Source organism: Miniopterus schreibersii (genome assembly GCF_964146895.1).
Source record: "Miniopterus schreibersii genome assembly, chromosome: 1".
NCBI lineage: Eukaryota > Metazoa > Chordata > Mammalia > Chiroptera > Miniopteridae > Miniopterus > Miniopterus schreibersii.
Window position 1 is genome coordinate 100,311,448 of NC_138101.1, and position 21,646 is coordinate 100,333,093.

Below are 21,646 nucleotides of genomic sequence, written 5' to 3' on the forward strand. Positions count from 1 at the left end.
CCAGGCGATCGGGGCTCGATTCCCAGTCAGGGCACATGCCCGGGTTGCTGGCTCGATCCCTAGTCAGGGACGTGCAGGAGGCAGTCCATCAATGACTCTCATCATTGACATTTCTATCTCTCTCTCTCCCTCTCCTTTCCTCTCTCTGAAACCAATAAAGATATATTTAAAAATAAATAAATAAATAAATAAATAAATAAATAAATAATAAAATTCTGCAGCCCACCAAAAATATATATTTTGCTGATCTGATAAAAAACATAGGTATAATTTTGATTCATTCACACTGGATGGCTATTGTCGTGTTGGCTGTTCTGATTTTTTTATTTGACAATCTAAGGGAAAAGAGGTCAGTGCTCCTGACTAAATACTAAGGTATTGCATGTTTTAAAAATTCTTGCAGCACACCAGTTGAAAGTGGCTGCCACAGAGTAAATGCTAAAGGGGTGAATGTTATAAGGACAATTTAAAATGGCAAATAGCCCTGGCCTGTGTGGCTCAGTTGATTGGGTGTCATCAACCCATGCACCAAAGGGTTGCTGGTTCAATTCAGGTCAGGGCACACACCCAGCTCCGGGGCTCAATCCCAGGTAGGGGGCGTGCAGGAGACAGCCAATCGATGTCTTCCTTCCCCTCTAAAAATCAATAAAAAATCTTAAATAAAATAATTAAAATAAAAGGACAAATAACTAAGCTTGATGCACTTGCCGAAGAAAAAGAAAATGGAGAATTTTGGTGAACAGAATTTTTATATTTTAGTCTCTGTTCAACAGTTTTACGATAAATTTTCACACAGTAAGGTAGCTTAATTTTGTTTGCTTACATTTAAAAACCTATCTGGACATAACCTGTCATGAAAGAACATTTAATATTAACAACAACACTGTTCAGGGGAAAGAGAAAAGAGCAATGCATTTAGAATCCCAATGAGCATTGCCTGCACTCAACGGAACACAGTTAAAACCAAAGCTTTAACTGCCATAAATGAAAATACAGGCTGAATCAAAAATTGTTACAAGTTAAAATAAGTCATTTGCTCAGAATTTCAAGACGTACATATTCATGCAAGAAGATATACTTAGGGCTGGGCTTGTATTCATTTGATAGATCAATCAGGCAACCATCTTTTTTTAAAAAAATATATCTTTATTGATTTCAGAGAGAGGAAAGGAGAGGCGGGGAGAGAGAGAGAAATATCAATGATGAGAGAGTCATTGATCGGCTGCAGCCTGCAACCTGGGCATGTGCCCTGACCTGGAATCGAACCCCGATTGTCTGGATCCTAGGTCGACGCTCAACCGCTGAGCCACGCCCGGCTGGGCAATCAGGCAACCAACTTAACTGGAAAAAATGTTAACTTCTCACTGGTTTTCCAACCAGGGCACTTGGCACTTGAACTGTGTAGCCACTCAGCATTATATAATATAACATAGCATATATTCCTGTATAAAAACTTCGAGAAGTGCAAATTTATTTTCCACTCATTTTCAAGACAATCCCAATTATTTGTCTTATTTTTAACTGAACTCCCACCGCAATCAAAGCCTGTCTGGAAAAATGATTATTTTCTAAAGATGTGTAATGAACTTTATCAGTTATTAACACTACCATTTTTATGTTTATGTACTTGAATTTTAGTCTCACAGGTTTATTTGTAGGGTGATTTTCCATCAAGAATAGGGTTACTACTTGTCCTGTTTTTGGCACTGCTAAGTCTCATGGCCTGGGAACCCTAGGATGATTAGTCACCTCTAAGAAGCAAAAGCCCACATGTGTGTGGCAGCCTTACCTTGTCATCATGTGGATCATCTACAGCCAAGTCTTGTAACTCATGAGTTATAACCTCAAGGGATGGAGTTTCTTTCTTTATGCTGTCTGAGACTCGTCCACCTCTAGGTTTCTGGGGCTGTTTCTTCACTGGTTCATCCTTCATTTTTCCTTTCTTGCCCTTCTTCCCTTTTTCTTCTTTGTTTGAACCTGCAGACTTTAATTTATAGAGGAAAAAAGTTATTGTCAGTATTTTCAATATTGTCACTATTTTAACAAAAATGTACTGAATGCCTAGCTAGCATATATAATAGGGAGGGGTCTGGATGCCCCTTCAAAAGCAAAGGCAGAAGATGTTTTTAGATATTACTTACCCCTAGCAATTTCATAATGAGTTCACGGTCTTCTTCATCTTGGTCTTTATATTTTTCCTTCATTTTTTTCATTTTACTCTACAAAATCAAAAGATTTTGGTTGGAAAAATTCAGCAGTAAAAAAATGAGAAAAAATGTTTGTAAGGTAAAGATGCTTTTTTAGTTCTCTGTCAAAAATGCTTATTGAGCAAAACGCCATTCTAAAGATAGATAAATCATAGTCCTCACTCCTCAAGGAATTTACCATCTGCTGGGAAAAGAAGATGCATTTGAGTACGGATAAATTAATGCAACATATTCTAAATACTACAGGAGAGTTACATACAAATTATTTCCAAGATAATTTTGAGAAAGACATTTCTTTGAGCTTGAGCAAGAACTGTGAGGGAGAAATAAAGCAAAACTTGAAAGTCTTAAAGGAAATATATTTTATAGTATCTGGGAATATAGGAAAAGCAAGATTATAAGGTTAAGATAAGACAGTGATAATAGCAAGTCATTGCATTTGGTTGGAGTCAGGATATACATACAGAGGAGGAACAGGAAACAAGGCAGCAAAGCTAGGCTGGGTACTTACTATCGAAGCTCTTAAGACTTGAATTTTATCAACGGAACTAGTGAATTCTTTACTAAGCTACACATCCAAATCACCCTAGTGCTTTTTAAAACGACAGACTTCTATCTAGGCCTCACCTCCAAAGATTTTTGTCTTGATTAGTCTTAACTGGGGCCCAAATAACAAATTTCTAAATTTTTAAATATTTCTATAAACAGGACACACAAACACAAAACACTAACTATAAAAGACTGGTAAGTCATACTTCATTAAAATCAACAAATGCTAAAAAACACTATTATAAAAGTGAAAAAAATAAAGCCTCAAAATGAGGTAAGTATTTGGCCCTGGCCGGTGTGGCTCTGTTGGTTGGAGCGTCGTCCTGTGTACCGAAGGGTTGTGTGTTTGATTCCTGGTCAAGGCACATACCTAGGTTATGGGTTCTGTCCCCAGCCAGGGTATATACGGGAGGCAACCAATAGATGTTTCTCACATCGTTGTTTCTTTCTCCCCATCTCCCTTCCTCTCTCTCTAAAATCAATAAAAACATGTCCCTGGGTGAGGATTAAAAAATAATTTTAAAAAATGTGAAAAGTTTTTGTAATGCATATATCAAGGAAAGGCTTGTATTCAGGATTTCAAAGAATTCAAGAAGTGCTCAATATCATTAGTCATCAGGGACATGCAAATTAAAGCCAAAATACAATTTTAGTATATATACACTTGAGTGACCAAAAAATAACCTGACAATACCGAATGTTAGTGAGGGTATGAAGCAAATACAAAGCAACTGGAACTCTGATACACTGCTTACTGGGAAAATGGTACATGCACTCTGGAAAACTGGTATTATCTACTAATGCCAAACAACATGTACAATATAACCCAGCAATACGACTCCTCACTACAACAGAAATGCGTACTTATGGACCTCAAAGACAAATAAGAATATCTATTAACAATACTATAAATAAATTGTGACAGTCATATAATGGAATGCTACTAAGCAATGCATATGAACTACTTTTATATACAACATGCATGATACACACAATGCTGAGTGAAACATAACCAGACAAAAGAGTACACCATGTTATTGCTTTTTTACAAAGTTTAAAAACAGGCAAAATAATCTATAGTGATTAAGAATAATGTTTTTGGGTGGGACACTATTTAGAAAGGGACAAGAGTGAGCTCACTGAGCTAAACTTAAGATTTGTGCATTTTGCTATATGTGTAGTATATCTTTAAAAAATCTTGAGAATAAAGTGAATAATATTACCAATAAACTGAACCAAGAAATGGAAAACCCAATGAAAAGAACAGTTTCTTGGAAAATATAACTTAGGACAACCAACTGAAAAAACAGGAAACCTGCATGGACCTATAATCACTAAAGAAATTTAATTAGTACTTAAAAACCTAACTGCAAAGCCCTAAATATCAGGCAGTTTTATAAGCAAATATTATTAAATTTCAAGGAACAAACAACCTCTATTTTATACAAAGTTCTAGAGAGCAGAAGAGGGAAAAGTCCCAAATTTATTTTATGAAGCTGGAATAACCATACCAAAACCAGGCAAAGACAGTATGAGAAATCAGAGGACAATTTAATAGATTTTCTCAAGTAATTTACATTAACTGATTAAGGCAATAAAAATAATACATGCAGAAAAAGCATTTAATAAAACTTAACATCATTATTAAAAATAACTCTTCATAAAGGACATCTACCAACAACCCATAGGACACATTCCACAATGATAAAAACCTTAGATATAGTCCACTTAAATGTAATTAACAAAGATGCACATATTATTACCTCAATGCAACACTATACTGATGTTTGAACCAGTGCAAAAAACATGAGAAAGCAATAACAGATATTAGGATTAGAAAAGAAGGAAGAAAAGTTATCATTTGCAAGCAATATGACTGTACACAGATGAAGTATTTTAAAAATTCAGTAAAACTGCCTATTACTAGAATATGAAAATTGTCTTTCCACATACCAGCAACAAATAACTAGGAAGTGAAAGTTCGAAAAATATACCACTTATAAAAACTAAGAAAAATTATAAGTAGGAATAGATAAGATGGGTAAGGCTCTAGAGAAAAAATGAAGAATATAAACTATTCTCACATAATTATAGTCCACATTCATGGACACGAAGACTCAATGCAATAAAGATGATAGTTCTCCACAAAAAAACCAAAAAATTTAATGTATTTTAATAAACATTTCAGGATTTGCCTTGGAACTTAAACTATCTACAGAATATTTCACTGTATAAATGCACCATATTGCTTATTGTTGTTTTATATTGTTGGGTATTTAAGATTATTTTCCGTTTTCTTGCTATTACAAATATTATCTTGATGAATATCCTTAGCATATACACAATTTTTTTTTTTTTAGTATAAATTCCTAAAAGTAGAATTGCTGAGTCAAAGAGTAAATGCACTGCCAGGACTTTTTAAAAATTTTAAATATATCTTTATTGATTTCAGAGAAAGGAAGGGAGAGATAGAAACATCAATGATGAGTCATTGATCAGCTGCCCCCTGCACATCCCCTACTGGGATCGAGCCCGAAACCTGGGCATGTGGCCTGACTGGGAACTGAACCTCGATCTCCTGGATCCTAGGTCGATGCTCAACTGCTGAGCCATGCCTGGCTGGGCACACTGCCAGGACTCTTGATGGGAATTCCCATGCTGTGCACTCAAACATTTTACTGAATAAGATTGAACACACATTATCTATTAATGTGATGGATGAAAAAAATACCCCGTTTAAATAAGCATTTATTTTTATCAGATTTGCCATTTGTCTTGCAATTTTAATGATGGGTTATTTTTTCCACCTGGAATTTACTTTGGTTTTTTTTTTAAACATGACTAGCCACTAATTTTTCATATTTCATACCTTCCCAAGTAATCTGTAATATTATTTTAACACATACTAAGATTTTAAACACAATTAATGGTCCTGTATCTAGATTTTATTGTTTCACTATTCTATCTGCCTGTTCCTATTGTTAACACTATACTATTTTAAGATTTTATTACCTAGTAGGGAAATCCCCTCAATCTTCTTTTTTCAAGATTTCCTAGCTATTCTCTAGTATTTACTTTTCCCTTCCATATGTGTAGCATGTTCCTTCACTTATTTAAGGCCCACTAGAAAAAAACACAGGAAATTCTGGTACTATGGATGGAGGAAAGATCATTAAACATGATCTTTATTATGATTTTAAAGGAATTTAAAAAAAAGATACACTGGTATATTAACTGACAATCCCGTCTTTACACTGCTACAGCATTTTAAAAAGTATATCCACCACCTCTTCCTTCATCACCCACCTTTAAATAAAGTGCATGAGAACTCTAACAGAAATTGTATTAATAATTGAAAGAAAAACTACTAAGCTAAATTATCAATAAAGACCAGCACTGCCACTTTACTACCTCTGTGTCTGCAAAATCACAGTTGGCCACTCCTCTTTCACATAAAATATGATCTTCTGCCTAGATGATCTTAAAGGAACATAGAACAGTGATCTCTATATTCCTGAAAATTTACAGTATCTTTTCAACTAATTTTCAGTCAAAGGATGTCACATAGGATTTTTTTTTTTTTTTTTTTTGCCTACATCATGTTTCACTAAAACTTTAAAAAATTAAAAGGAACCTCAGAACTTCATTTGTGAAACTATACAGTACTAACTTTAACAATTCACCCCAGCTCTTTCCGTAACTGGTCTGTGATAACCTCTGAAAATGGTTGGTTGTTCATGTGACCCAGCAAACTCCACAAAATGATGCAAATCAAGAAGATCAAATCTTTGTGTTCACTTTAAGAACACTCATGAAACTGCCCAGGCCATCAAGGGTACGCATATTCAAAAAGCAACCAACAACCTGAAGGATGTCACTTTACAGAAGCAATGTGTGCCATTCGTCGTTACAGTGGTGAAGTTGGTAGGTGTGCCCAGGCCAAACGGGTTGGACACAGGGTCAGTGGCCCAAAGAGTGCTGAATTTTTGCTGCATGTGCTTAAAAATGCAGAGTAATGCTGAACTTCAGGGTTTAGATGTAGATTCTCTGGTCACTGAGCTCATCCAGGTGAACAAAGCTCCCAAGATGCTACACAGAACTTACAGAGCTCATGGGCAGACGAACCCATATATGAGCTCTCCCTGCCACACTGAGATGATCCTCACTGAAAAAGAGCAGGTTGTTCTTAAACCAGAAGAGAAGGTTGCACAGGAGAAAAAGATATCCCTGAGGGACTGAAGAAACAAAAACTTATGGCCCAGGAATAAATTCAGCATTAAATGCTTAAATAAAAAAACCACACACACAAAACACAAATGACACACAATTTACCCCAAAGTTTTATTACCTTTTGTCCTCGCTTCATTGGCTGCACAGCGGCGGCATTTTTGCTTGTGTTCTGAGGCGCTTCAAGGTGTAGAGCCTTTTCTTTTTCTTTGTCCTCTTCCTCTATCACTTCTAAATCCCCTGAGTCACTTGGAAGCTTTTTCTTCTTCAGTTCCCTAAATGTAAATGAAACGAAAACATCTAATTATTAGAATTTCAAATTCTTGGTGACCTAAAAAAATTACATGGGGAAGGGAACACGTACAACATATAAAAGATCATGGCTTCTGCTTAACTTGCTCATCACTAGGCTACAATATACAAAGAAGTACAAATCATCACACAGGAAAAAAGATTAAAATTTTTCTTTCATGGATTTAACATTCTTTCTGTCATCCAGGCTCAAGATACTGTCACCCTCGACTTATCTTTACTCAGTAGCTACTTTCAATCGCTTAATACCTTGATGGCCAGGCACTAGGGTTTGTAGTCTTTGTAATTAACATGGCCTTGGCAGATCTTAGCTATTCAATAAAATATTTGTTGACTGGCTGGCTGAATAAATGGATAGAAAATAAGCAGACTGCCCAGCCGGGCATGGCTCAGCGGTTAAGCATCGACGTAGGAGCCAGGAGATCGAGGTTCGATTCCCAGTCGGAGCACATGTCTGGGTTGTGGGCTCGATCCCCAGTTGGGGCGTGCAGGAGGCAGCTGATCAATGATGACTCTCTCATCATTGATGTCTCTCTCTCTTTCTCCCTTCCTCCCTCTGAAAACAATAGATACATTAAAAAAAAAAAGCAGATTAAGGATGAAAGGGAAATTCTATTGCTGTGATATTTTTCATGCGCAATCTCTTCTATTCCCAATGTCACTACCCTAAGCCAGATCCTCATCACTTCCCACTCTGACTTCCTCCAGTGATTTCCCCCATAATCTGTTCTACATGGACTTGTAGATTAATCATCTTAATTGATTACCTATGTCACATTCCCATTCAAAATCTTCCAAAAGTCCTCCTCACATTACTTTCAGGATAAAATCCAAAATACTTGGCCTGTCATTCTAAATTCCCCACATATGGTCCAAATTCACTTTGCCAATCTCATCTACCAGGTCACAAACATGAACTTTCTACTCCTTTCACCTCAGTCTATTTCTCATTTCCTCAAAGCACTATGCATATTGCTTCCAAATTCCCACTCCCTTTTGTTCATGCTAACTCTCCTTGATGTCTTTGTATCTTCATTTACCCAAGTGCTAATATATTTTCAAGGAATACTTCTGATAGTACTTCCCCAAGCCCCTGAACTCACAGCAATTTCTTATTCAACTACTGTATCGCTTTCAGATAACACTACACTTGACCCTTAAACAATACAGGTTTGCATTTATATGCCCCATAGAAGTGGACCCACGCAGCTCAAACCCATGTTATATAAGAGTCAATTGTATTTCAATCCATGGTGAGGAATCCACAGATGCAGAGGTACAACTGTAGTTAAACAGTATGAGGATTTTCGACTGCATGGGGGTCAGTGACCCTAACCCCACAATGTTCACGGGTCTCATGCATTTATAGATTTACAGCTATTTCCTGAATCCAGGACTTAAAAGCTTCCTGATGGCATGAACTTTATATTTTACCTCTTTGTATACTAGTTTTAGTCTTTCTCACCCACAGTAGTTGTCTCAGTTGTCCCATTCCTTCTGCCTCTACCTTTTATTTGCCTCCTGAGACCTGCTATATTTAAAAACAGGTAAGTGTGGTGATTGCAGGGGGGAGGGGAGGAGGAAGGAAGAGGAGGGTATGGGGGGATAAGTGCTGATGGAAAAAAATAAACTCATTATCTGTATCCTTAAAAAAGTCTTCTCTCTTATATAAAACTTTCCTAATTAATTTCAAGTATTCCTACTTATTCTTGTCAATATTATCCTAAAATCAGTTTGTCTATTTACTACATTGCAATCACTATTGTACATATTTATGTAATGAAAGGTCTGTCTCATGCTACATGACCTATCTCACTGATTATAGTGACAGATTAGGGTCTAAAACAGAAAAACTTATTAAAGCTGAATACTAAAAATGAAATAAAATTTATGCCAAATCTTGGTAATTTTAATAAGGGAGGTCTTTAGAACAGCAAGGTGATCTGTCATAACTGAATTGTCAATAAAAAATAATTAGATGCTTTTCAGTTAGATAATACAAAAATGTTTACCTTCTTTCCTTCGCTGACAAATGTCTCCGGCTCTGTAACTTACTGTCACTCTATTAAAATTAAAACAAAACAAGAAAAATAAGCAAATACAAGAAATAACATCACTACTATTAATTTTTCAAAACGTAAAATTAAAAAGAAAATTATTCTACTCATTGAGAAAAACATGTTATTTATAAACTCTGAAACAGCTTACCGTATTAGAGGATTCCTCTCTTGAAGTCAATTTCTGGAAGGACCTATGAAAAGAGGAGTCCACTAGCCTGTAGAAGGCATGTATTTACAAAGTCCCAAAACATTCCCGTATCATACTCTTAATTACTGACAATCCTACAAATTTTTAAATTTTGTAACATTAGGGGGAAAAAAATCAAATTACTTGTTTCCTCACACTTTTAAATATATTCTTAAATAGCTGACAAGTATTGAACACTTACTATGTGAGAGGCACTGCTAGATGCTTTACATGCATATAATCTTCACCAAAACCCAATGAATCAGGTAATATTCCATTTTTACCAAGAAGAAAATTGAAGCTTAGACATAAAGTAACTTGACCAAGGATACACCCTAAGACTCAATTCTGGTCTGTCTGACTCCTAAGCCATTCTTAATTACTCCAAAGATAATGCTTTTATAACTATGGTATTGTTTATTTGGTGATCAGTAAGACATTAAAGACCCAAACACCTTATTGTTTGCATGGAATCATCTTTCTTATTAGTATTTATAACCATTTAATTATTTTGATTTTGACCTAGTTTAGCCACTTTTTGTATTTTTCTACCCTGGGTACTGGGAATTTCTTTAGAGAGATCTTACTTCCAAATCAACTTGTTAAAAAGGTAGTAAGACCATAGAACAGGGGTGGGGAACCGTTTTTCTGCCAGGGCCATTTGGATATTTATAAGATTATTCATGGGCCATACAAAATTATCAACTTAAAAATTAGCTATGAAAAAAGCTCCTAGATGTATTGAATTTTGAGTCCAGCCTGTGGTTGCTTTGGCAGGGCCAAACCAAATGATTTCTTGGCCCGTATATAGCCTGTGAGCTGGATATTCCCCACCCTTGTCATAGAACAATGGAGGGTAAAAGTACTAAGGTCAATCTTGGTATTATCTTTTTAAGGATTAACTCTTCATCATTCCCAGCTTTCAAAATAAAACTTAATAGTTTTTAAATTACCTTTGAGACTGAAGGTGGGACAAGTCAATGGTAGTATCAGGATAATTTAATGTCTCTTCCCCTTTGTCCTTCATTTCACCAACAGATTCCTGATCTTTTACCACCTCTTCAGATTCTCCTTCGTCTTCGGAACTTTCTTCCTGCATTAGTTCTTCATTTAGCTCATCTCCACCACTCTGAATAGTAATACCCTCCTGGTCAAGCGGAGTCACAAGTTCTACTTCCACAGGAGTTTCCTGTAATTCCTCTTTATCTTCTTCACTGCTACTGTCACCTCCATCTGTAGAATTACCATCAGGAAAGTCAGAGTGCTACCAAAGCAATAAAGATAGATGATTTCCCTGAAAACTTTAAAAAATATTCTATTGACTTCCTGTTTCTCCAAAAGATCACCAAAAAATGCCTGATCATCCCCAAAGGGGTACTCCAAAAGGATGCTCTGTATCACATTGTTTGCGGGTAGTTTTTATCGCGCACTCTACCACCAGTCAACGTAAAACGTATAAATACGTTTCCCGCATACAATGTGGTATCATGAACTGGTTGGAATACATGATCTCTGAGATGCTTTATGACAATAAACTTCTTGGACATTGCAATCATTTCCAAAATAAAAACTATGACTTGTCTTTGCTAGGTATTTCCAAAATGGAGGACAACATTAGTAGTTCTACAAATTCTGCTCCTTTTATTATAACTGAAATTAGATAATATGTTATATAACTGGCAAATAGCAGGGTTCAGAATGGCAATTATAATATGGTCTAGTTGCCTCACCTATAAAATGAGACGCCACAACCCATCTGACAATGGTTGTGAGAATTCAATAAAAAATAATGTAAATAAAGCACTTTACACAGTATGAGGAACAGGGTGAAATTAAAAAAACAGAAATCTTGTAGTACAATACTCATAAATGAAACAAAGCAGTATTACTCCCAAAAAAGAATGACCCTACGAGAGAGAATAACTATAAAAATAACTTAGATATTTTCCCTAGTTCCTTCAGGTAGATAGGTAAATTTATTCTAGTAACCATGGTTGCTCTCCACTAGAAGCAAATATATTATTAAATCAAGCTATATTACCATAAAGGAAATTGTACTTGTTACAAACTCATCTTTGTATCACTTCTAATTCCTAAACCCAAAAAGTAAGTGCTCATTTGTATTTATATATTACCCATTATATACTGAAGTTTTACTATATATACTCAAATATACTCATTATGGATCCAATCACTTTATAATTCACGAGGATTATAAGCACACTTAACATTTCCAAAAACAAAACTCAGTAAAATTGATAGCAAGTTTTTTTGAAATTTCAATTATCCAAAAGAAGACATGATTTTCTAAGTAAGAATTTAGAAGCGAAACTAGACAATAGAAAACGTTATAAGCTACTTTATTAAAATTTGTAAACCACCTAGTTGTTCCATTTCTTCTGATATGAGTTCACTTGTGCAACTTGCCAGTGCCTCCATGTCTTCATCTTGCACTCTGACTTTTCGTTCACCCCGATGTCTCCAAACACAAGACTCATCTACCTATGGAAATAGTTCTTTTTCATTGATGGAACTTTAGGTGAGGCTAATGAAAGTCAGAAAAAAATAATGAAGATGAAGAGTACCTTAAAGAGGAAGCTAAACCCCAGCATTAGATATGATGGAGGAAGGAAATTCTTTTTTCCTACAAAAGATAATGTACACAAATGTTTTACAAATCTGTTTTCTTCATTTTATGCTTGCAAAGTATGTGACACCAAAGGTCACATTTGATTTGTCTTTTCTCTGTCATGAAGAACATTCCCATTTACAGAAATTATCGTTATATAAGGAACAGGAATTAAGACAGAAAAATATAATTGTTTGCTCTCATCCTTTGGGTTAGTCAGACCCTGAATAATCAACTTTTAGAAAAAAGGTCATGTTTACTTCCTTACCCTTGTAACTTTAAACTATGTGAAAGTACATTCTCATCAATAAAAATATATACGGAGACAACATGGCAAATGCTAAATTTGCCACAGCAGAGGAAATTTTCCTTATTTCATAACAGATTTCAAATGTATGAAATCAAAACAATTAGTGTCTGTTCTGAGAATATTAGCAGAGGTCCTCAATCCTGTCTCCATAACCCACTGACAATCATTACCTCTTATCATGAAGCTTCCTGTTGTCAAATATTCTCCAGTTGGTGCTGTTTTAGACACCTGAGGAACACAGTAATACATTATACTCTTAAGAAAAACTTAAAAAAAAAAATTTCACTTGAGAAAGTAGTCATATCCAAGTAAGCAGCACTATGTCCTGCAAAGTTTATAATTTAGCAAAAACTATCAACACTGATGGGAGAGATACCTCTCTTCAATGATAAAACAGACCCTCTGCTGTAACAATGAAAAAAAATAATGAAGAACATACACTACATTGATAATTTTCAAATGCCTTGGACTACAGCAAGAATGGCCCACATGGTTCCTTTAGTATGAGATATGATGAGAAGAAATAGTTTAGTAAGTTTACCATAAAACTATACTTACCAAGATAAAACCGTATTTATTAAGTAAAATCCTTTTCTGAGATACTTTTTTGGTAGTACAATAACCTTTTATTTTAGGAAATAAAAATGATAGATTTAAAATATATATTGTAACTTGTCAAAATAGGAAGTGAGCCAGATTATTCCACAATTATTAAAAATTTCATACATCTGTGAAACCTCCAAATCTGAGAGGATCTTTATTAGCCATAGTTATGCAAGGGATTAAAAGCATACTAAAAAACCTATTCATAAAAGAATTAAAGTCACTTTTATAACAAGACTGAGGCAGAAAAATCTAATCTCAGAAACGATATTAATTTCTTAAAAACCCAGTATCACAACATAGCAGAAAATAATATAACTAGATATAAAAATGAAACAAAATCTAAGGAAGGATAATGGTATTGAATTCTTTTCACCATATGCTTTTGGACTTACAAAAGTATATCATCATTAATTATAATTCTTGAAAATGTGTATCAATAGCAGTGTGAAGTCAAATATGGAATGAAGTATCATCAGATAGAATACCATTAACCATAACGAAGGACAATTACTAAAACCAGGACAATACAAAACCACTGGATATACCTACTTTTCTGGAAGGGCCAAAGAGAATTCAGAAAATTTCAATAAATATGAATAGGAGAAAGGCCTTTTAGGTCAGTCATAATTGTAACACTCTACCCTGTATAACTGCACGATCATTCTCTTCATTTTGGTTTTTGCTGCTCAAATCTTACCTTCCCAGATACCTTATTCAAAATGGCAGCCCCTATCACTCTCTATCCCCTTACTCTGCTTTAAAAAAATCTTTATAGCAACTGCTACCTAACATTATGTATTTTCCTCCACCACCAAAATGTCAGCCCCATCAAGGCAGATAAGTATGTAGCCTTGTTCACTTCTACACCCTCAAAATTTGGTACACAGTAGCTCTTAGTAAATTAAAAGACCATAACGGTTATTACCTGATGATGGTAAACCCACCAGGCACTAGTGATAACTCGGGCATCCCAAGCAGCACTGTAGCAAAGTGCCATTGTGCCAGCCTCAGTCAAGGTCCGAGGGGGAATCGGTTCTCCTGTAATAAACAATTCTACAGTGCTTCAGTACCAAAGTACAGACTTTCTACAGAGCAAGATATGGAAAACACATGCATGACAGGTTTAATCTTATATCTTAAATACCAGTAGCTCATTTTTATTTCAATATCATAAAAAGTTACTATTTTTTATTTTAAATGTATTTACAACAGGATTTTAAATGGTCTAAGTAAATAAAACAAGTTAGAGAAGAAATTTCCTCTCACCTATATCAATAATTCTAACCTTATTCCAAAATGGATAATTTAAAAAAAATCTATTGAAAGTTTGAAGACTTCCAGAATTACTATAGATTGCCTAAATTATCAAAATGAAGAGCATATTAATAACATATCCCTAGCTAGATTTCAAATATTTTTAAATTGGGATAATAATTAATATACCATAAAATTCACCCTTTTAAAATATATAGGGTGGGACAAAAGTAGGTTTACAGTTGTTCATGCGGGAAATAGTACAATAATAAATAATAATACAAGTATAAACTCTGGCCCGGCTGCCGTGGCTCAGTGGTCGAGCATCAACCTAGGACCCAGGAGATCTCTGTCCGTTTCCCAGTCAGGGCACAAGCCCAGATTGGGAGCTCAATACCCAGCAGGGGGCGTGCAGGAGGCAGCCGATCAATGACTCATCATTCATGTTTCTATCCCTCTCTCTCTCCCTTCCTCTCTCTAAAATAAATAAAAAAATTTATTTACTTATTTTAAAAAAGATAAACTGTATTCATATACAATGATAAACCTACTTCTGCCCCACCCTGTAAAATTCAATGGGTTTTAGTATATTCACAAAACTGTGCAACCATATCACTAATTCCAGGACATTTTCATAATCCCCCAAATCCTGTATCCATTAATAATAGTCACTCTCCATTTTCCCAGCCCCTAGCAATCACTAATTTACTTTCTGTTTCTATAGATTTGGAATTTCATACACACTTGATCCTTGAACAGGGGTTTGAACTGCGTGGGCCCACTTATACATGGTTTTACTTCGATGAATACTGTAAATGTATTTTCTTTTCCTTATGATCTTCTTAATAACATTTTCTTTCCTCTAGTATACTTTATTATAAGAATATAGTATATAATACATATAATGTATATAATGTAAAATAGATGTTAAGTGACTGTTTATGTTATTGGTAAGGAATCTAGCCAACAGTAGACTATTAGTGTTAAGTTTGGGGGGAGTCAAAAGCCATACGTGGATTTTCCACTGCACAAGGGTGGGGGAATGGGGAAGGGAGGAATAGTCAGCACCCCTAAGCCTCCCCTCCTCACTAGTTAAAGCGTCAACTGGAATCATGTGTCTAGCTTCTTTCACTTAGCATATTTTCAAAATTCATCCATGTTAGAGCATGTTTCAGTAATTTGTTTCATTTTAAGTTTGAACAATATTCCATTATATAGATACACCACATTTTGTTTATTCACCAACTGATGGACATATGGGTTGTTTCCATTTCTTCACTATTATAACTCTATAAATATTTGCAAATAAGTTTTATGGGAAAATATATTTTCAATTATCTTGGTTATATACTTAGAGGTAGAATTGATAAATTCTATGTTGAACCTTTAGGGAATTGCCAAACTATTTTCTACAGCAGCTCCATTATTTTCCACTCCCACCAACAGTGTATAAGGGTTTCAATCTCTCCACATTCTCACCAACACTTGTCTGTTTTTTCATTGTAACCATTCTAGTGGGTGTGAAGCAGTATATCATTGTGGCTTTGATCTGCATTTTCCTAATAATGAATGATGCTGAGCATCTTATGTGTTAGCTATTTATATATCCTTGGAAAAATGTCTATTTGAATCCATTGCTCATTTTTAAATTGGACTTTCTGCTTTTCTATTCCAATAGTTCTTTGGATATTGGTACTTTATCAGATAAATGATTTGCAAATAGTTCCTCCCAGTTTGTGGGTTGTCCTTTTCACTTTCTTGATAGTATTCTTTGAATTAAGATTTTTAATTTTGATTAAGTCCAATTTCTGTTTTTTCCCCTTTAGTTGCTTATGTTTTTGGTGTCATATCTAAGCAATAATTTCCTGATGCCGAAGATTTATGCCTTATTTTCTTCTAACAGCTTTACAGTTTCAGCTTTTAAGTTTAGGTCTTTGGTGCATTTGAATTAATTTTTGCAAATGGTGTGGTGGAGAGGGTCTACCTTCTTTTGCGCATGGATATTAGTTGTCCCAGCAGCATTTGTTAAAATGTTTATTCTATCCCCACTGAATGGTCTTGGCACCCTCACTGAAAATCAACTGAGGAATATCAACTGTTTTCACTGATCTGTCCTTAACCATGCCAACACTATACTGTTTTGATTACTGTTGCTTTGTAGGAGATTTTGAAATCAGTACGTGTGAGTCCTCCAATTTTATTTTTCACTTTCAAGAGTGATTTGGCTAATCTGGGTCCCCGGCATTTCCACATGAATTTTAGGATTAGCTTGTCCATCTCTAAATAAAGGAAGCTGGAATTTTGAGAGGGATCACACTGAATCTGTAGATTAATATGGGAAGCTGCATCAGAATGATATTAACACTTCTAGTTCATAAACACATCTTTCCAATTATTTGTTTTTCTTTCATTTCATTAGATGATTTTTTGTAGTTTGGGATATTATGTCTTGCATTTCTTTTTGGTAAATTTACTCTTAAGTATTTTATTCTTTTTAATGCTACTATAAATAGACATTTTATTAACTTCCTTTTAGTACTGTTCAATGCTAGTGTAAAGAAATACAATGGACTTTTATAAGTGATCTTGTATCCTGGACATTGCCGAACTTGTTTATTCACTAATAATTTTTGGTGGATTCCTTAAGGTTTTCAATACATTAAGATCAAGTCATCTGCAAAGAGAGATAGTTTTGTTACTTAACAACCTGGATATTTTAAATTTCTTTTTATTGTCCAATGGCCTACTTAGAATCACCATAAAATGGTGAACAGAAGCAGCTAGCACAGGCATGTTTATCTCATTCGTGATCTTAGAGGAAAGCTTTCAGTTTGTCAGCATGAAAAATGATTGTCAGCTGTGGGTTTTCCATAGATGCTCTTTACCAAGTTGAGATTACCTTCTATTCCTAGTGTGTTGAGTGCTTTTCTCACTAGTGGGTGTTGGATTATTGCCAAAGGCTTTTTCTGCATCAACTGAGATAACCAGGTGATTTCTGTCCTTTATTAATATACTTTACTACATTAATTTTCAACCATAAGACAAACCTTGAATGCCTGGAATAAACCCCACTTTGTCCTGGTGTATAATACTTTTAATATGCTGTTAGATTCAGTTTTCTAATATTTTGTTGAGGATTTCTGTGTCTATATTTATAAGTGATATTAATTTGTAGCTTTCTTGTGATATCTCTATGGTTTTGTTTTTAGGGTAAAACGGCCTTATAGAAGAGTCAGAAAGTGTTCCCATCTCTTCTATTTTTTGGAAGACTTTGTGAAGGATTGATGTTTAATCTTCTTTAAAAGTCTGGTAGAACTGACCAGTGGAGCCAGGTGGGCCTGAGATTTCTATTGTGAGTAGGTTTTTTTAAATTACTAATTCAACCTCTTTACTTGTTATAGCTTTGTTTTGATTTTCTATTTCTCCTTGGGCCAGTTTTGGTAGTTTGTGTCTTTCTAAGAATTTGCCCATTTCATCTAGGTTATCTGATCTGTTGCTATACAACTATACACAGAATACCCTCATAATCCTTTTGATTTCTGTGAAGTTGACAGTAATGTCCCCTCTTTTGTTCCTGATTTTAGGAATTTGAATCTTCTAATTTTTTTTGTTCAGTCTATGTTTACCAATTTTGTTCATCTTTTGAAAGAACCAACTTTGGTTCCATTGATTTTCTCTACTATATTTCTATTCTCTTTTCAATCATTTCCACTATATTATTTCCTTCCTCTGCTTTATTTGCTTTTGTTTGTCTAGATTTTAATGATTATAATTTTTTACTGATTTGAGATCTTTCCTCTTTTTTATTATAGGCATTACCACCATAATTTTCTCTCTAAGCACTGCTTTAGCTGCATCTCATAAGTTTTGAAACATTTTCATTTCACTCATCTCAAAGTATTTTCTAAGCCCCCTTCTCCAATGATCCATTCATCATTAATGTGTGTTAATTTCTACATTTGTAAATTTTCCAAATTTTCTTCTATTAGTGGTTTCTAATTTCACTCTATTATGATCAGAAAACTTACTTTGTATGATTTCAATAGTTTTAAATTTATTGAGACTTGTTTTATAGACTATCATAGGGTCTATTCTGGAGAATGTTCCATGTACAACTGAGAAAAATGAATATCTACTGTTACTAGGTGGAGTGTATTAGAAATGGATTAGATCTAGTTAACTTAGTGTTGTTCACACCTTCAATTTCCTTGTTGATCTTATATCTAGTTATTCTATCCATGATTGAAAGTTAAGTATTGAAGTCTTGAAATATTATTACTGAATTATCTATTTTTCCCTTCAATTCTGTCATATTTTGCTTCATGTATTCTAGGGCTCTGTTGTTGAGTGCAAATATGTTTATAATGGTTATATCTTACTGATGGATTGACTCTTTTATCATTATAAAGTGTCCTTTATTAACAATTTTTGTCTTATAGTTATACTAAAATATTTTAATAAAAGGAATTAAAGTTCTAAACAGAAAGAAATATATTACCTGATGGATTTTTAATTACACAGCTAGTAGCTCCATGAAGATCAGCATGTACGTAAATGTCCCCTTAAAAACAAGAAATGATATTCTAAATCCTGTTTTGTTTTGGTATAATTATTTATTTGCTTATTGTTTAATAGAGTCAAAATCTAAAAGGGATAGGAAGGTATATAAATTCCACCTCTTCCCCCTGGGAAATTTCTCATAGGCCTCCTTATAGGAAAGCAATGCTAATATGGTAGATTACAAAAATGATCACAATCCTCTCCCTCCCTCTATCCACACCTCTTTATTCTGTGACTGTGAAGCTTTTCCCATCAAGAGGTAGAGTCCACTTCCCCATCCCTTGAATTGGCCTACCCCACGAGAATGTGGCAGATGTGACTAAGTGCCAGTCCCCAACCTAGGCCTTGAGAGGTCTTATGTGCTTCCTCTCTCTTGGAAACTTCATGAGTTACCATGTAAGCAAGCCCAGACTAGCCTGCTGAAAGGGTGAGAGAAGAGATGCATGGAGCAGATGAGTCATCCTAGCAAGTGGAAAGGTCGTGAGAGCTATGGGCATTTGATGTGTATGAAGAGCAGTCAGGAAGCCAGACTGAGGGAAGAGTGGTATGAAAGGAGGCTGGAGAAAAAGCCAGGATCCCTGTAAGCCATGATAAGGACTTCCAGTTTTATCCTAAGTGTGTGATAGCAATGAATGAACAAAAGGAACAAAGAGATGAGTGCAGGAATAAATGGTCCGCCAGAGAAAAGGAAAATGCATGGTTCCTAACAGGTAAAATGAGCAGCCGTTGCTTGCTGTGGAACGGTCATCTAGGGTTTGAATCTCAAAGAAGAACAAAACCCATACTGTTCCATGACAGGCTCAATTCACAATGAATAGAGCTAGAGAAGACAGAGGCCAAGCACTGGATGCCATGTAACCTGATCCCTGTTGCTTTTTTCCCTGGTTGGGATCCTCAGTGGACATCAGATTAGCTCTAATATTGCTTATTGATTTCTGATACCCACACTGAGGGTTCAGGCATAGTGAGGCAGAGATTATCAGCAAACAAAAATAAATGAGAGGCCTTACACCACAGGGCTTCAGTCCTATGTCTAAATGTTAAAAAAGGTTACAAACTTCAGCCCTGGAAAAATTAAGCTTTCAAAAACTTGATCTACAATGACTTTGGAGAATTAAAAGCTATTTGTTAATGTAGTAGAGAACCAAAAGTCTAATACTGCACATTAGCTTAGCATTACTACTTTAGAAATATTCACTTAAAATGAGAATTAAGTGTCAAACCATAAACCATCAAGCATTAAACACTTTCTACCAATTGAATCTGTCAAACAAAGAAATTTAAAATGAATATCTAGACCTAATACTGAAACAACTTATCTAACCACTTAAGAAAAAATTCTTTAGAAATTTAATTATACTTACCTGGTGTTAAGTATCTTTTCACGATTATTTCATTCTGCTGCTGATCTCGTCCTCCTATAATTAGATAGTTCTCTGAGCTAATGAACCACAGAAATTTCTCAAACCTACCAAAATAAAATAAAAAGTTAACATTTCTTTTCCTTTATAGTTGCCCAAATTCATATCCTTTTTTTATACAGAAAACAAAACAGGAAGCTATCAAACTTGATGATTTGATTTTCCTTAAGGAATGAAGTTGAATTTTATTGAAAACTTGTAATATAAATTGCCCTAGGACATTCTTAAGACAGTCTGAGAAGAAAGCAACTAAATTCTATGTTTAAAAAAAATATGTTCTCTCCTTAAGTCCCTCTCATATAGACGACCTTCTTAAACATAAGGTTAACTTATAACAATGAATTATACAAAGCAAATGCATAAAATGTCTCATGGTTTAGCTTTCTTTCAGTGGGGAACTGGGTAGGCTTTGGAACTACTGGTAAGAAAGAAAAGCTGTTTTCCCATTTTGTCCTCAATTAACCGACTGACTGTTTACATATATGATATTCTTTACACTTGTTTTTATACAAACGGCCAAAGAAATATTGCCCTTAAAGTGTAAAATTTTTACTTTTCTCAAGAGACAAAGTAATCTGGGTTTTCATGATAAATATGTACCATCACAATAAAAAGTAATGAGTGCATATTTGTATGACATTTAGAAAATGACATGCAATACAATAAACATAAATATTTCCTATATTACATATGACCACCAAGATAATCTTTTTCATGATTTAATCTATAATTTAAAAACTTCTGGTTCGAGATGATAAAGGTTGGGCATAGGCATTAAATTAAACTCTCTCATATTCCCAAAAATATAACAGCAAAACAATTTTATTCTTATTTTCTAATCTGATTTTCTTACTGAGTAATATATATATATATATATATATATATATATATATATATATATATATATATATATATGTATATGTATACCCCCCCACACACACATACAAGTATGGTTCAAAAATTTTAAAAATTATATAAAAAGGTACAGTGAGAGATCTTGCATCCCTTCAGTTCCCACCACCACTCCTGTGTCATTAGCTTCCCATTTATCTCTCTCCAGAGTTTTTTAATACATACAAAAGCTAAAATAAAATGTTTATTCTAAACCCTTTTTTCCAGATACAACACACTGCTCTGCATATTTTTTTCACTTAAAAATGTACTTTCCTCCTTGCTGAATGGATGTATTAAACTTAATGTAGCTGCTTCGCTATAGATGGTAAACAAGTTTGTAAAACCCACAAGGACAAAGAAAATGAGACAGATAAATCAAGGATGTATTTGTAATTATGCTAGTAAAGGAATGTATTACTAACAGCCCCGC

General features: G+C 34.6%; 1 protein-coding gene and 1 pseudogene across 2 annotated transcripts in view; one reads left to right on the forward strand and one right to left on the reverse strand.

Annotated features, from left to right (window-relative positions):
* The window catches only part of NEMF (nuclear export mediator factor), a 59,213-nt gene that overhangs the window by 3,290 nt on the left and 34,277 nt on the right, over positions 1 to 21,646 (reverse strand). The window contains exons 17-28 of the mRNA XM_081128190.1: positions 20,266 to 20,369; positions 18,840 to 18,902; positions 14,013 to 14,125; positions 12,652 to 12,709; positions 12,128 to 12,186; positions 11,924 to 12,044; positions 10,496 to 10,775; positions 9,504 to 9,546; positions 9,308 to 9,357; positions 7,105 to 7,258; positions 2,142 to 2,219; positions 1,790 to 1,984 (exon numbers count right to left, since the gene is read on the reverse strand). Coding sequence (XP_080984316.1) covers positions 1,790 to 1,984; positions 2,142 to 2,219; positions 7,105 to 7,258; positions 9,308 to 9,357; positions 9,504 to 9,546; positions 10,496 to 10,775; positions 11,924 to 12,044; positions 12,128 to 12,186; positions 12,652 to 12,709; positions 14,013 to 14,125; positions 18,840 to 18,902; positions 20,266 to 20,369 — 1,318 coding nt within the window. The remainder of the gene's footprint in view (positions 1 to 1,789; positions 1,985 to 2,141; positions 2,220 to 7,104; positions 7,259 to 9,307; positions 9,358 to 9,503; positions 9,547 to 10,495; positions 10,776 to 11,923; positions 12,045 to 12,127; positions 12,187 to 12,651; positions 12,710 to 14,012; positions 14,126 to 18,839; positions 18,903 to 20,265; positions 20,370 to 21,646) is intronic.
* LOC308552836 (large ribosomal subunit protein uL22 pseudogene) lies at positions 6,480 to 7,024 on the forward strand (annotated as a pseudogene). The gene has a single exon. The product of its transcript is annotated as a large ribosomal subunit protein uL22 pseudogene (transcript).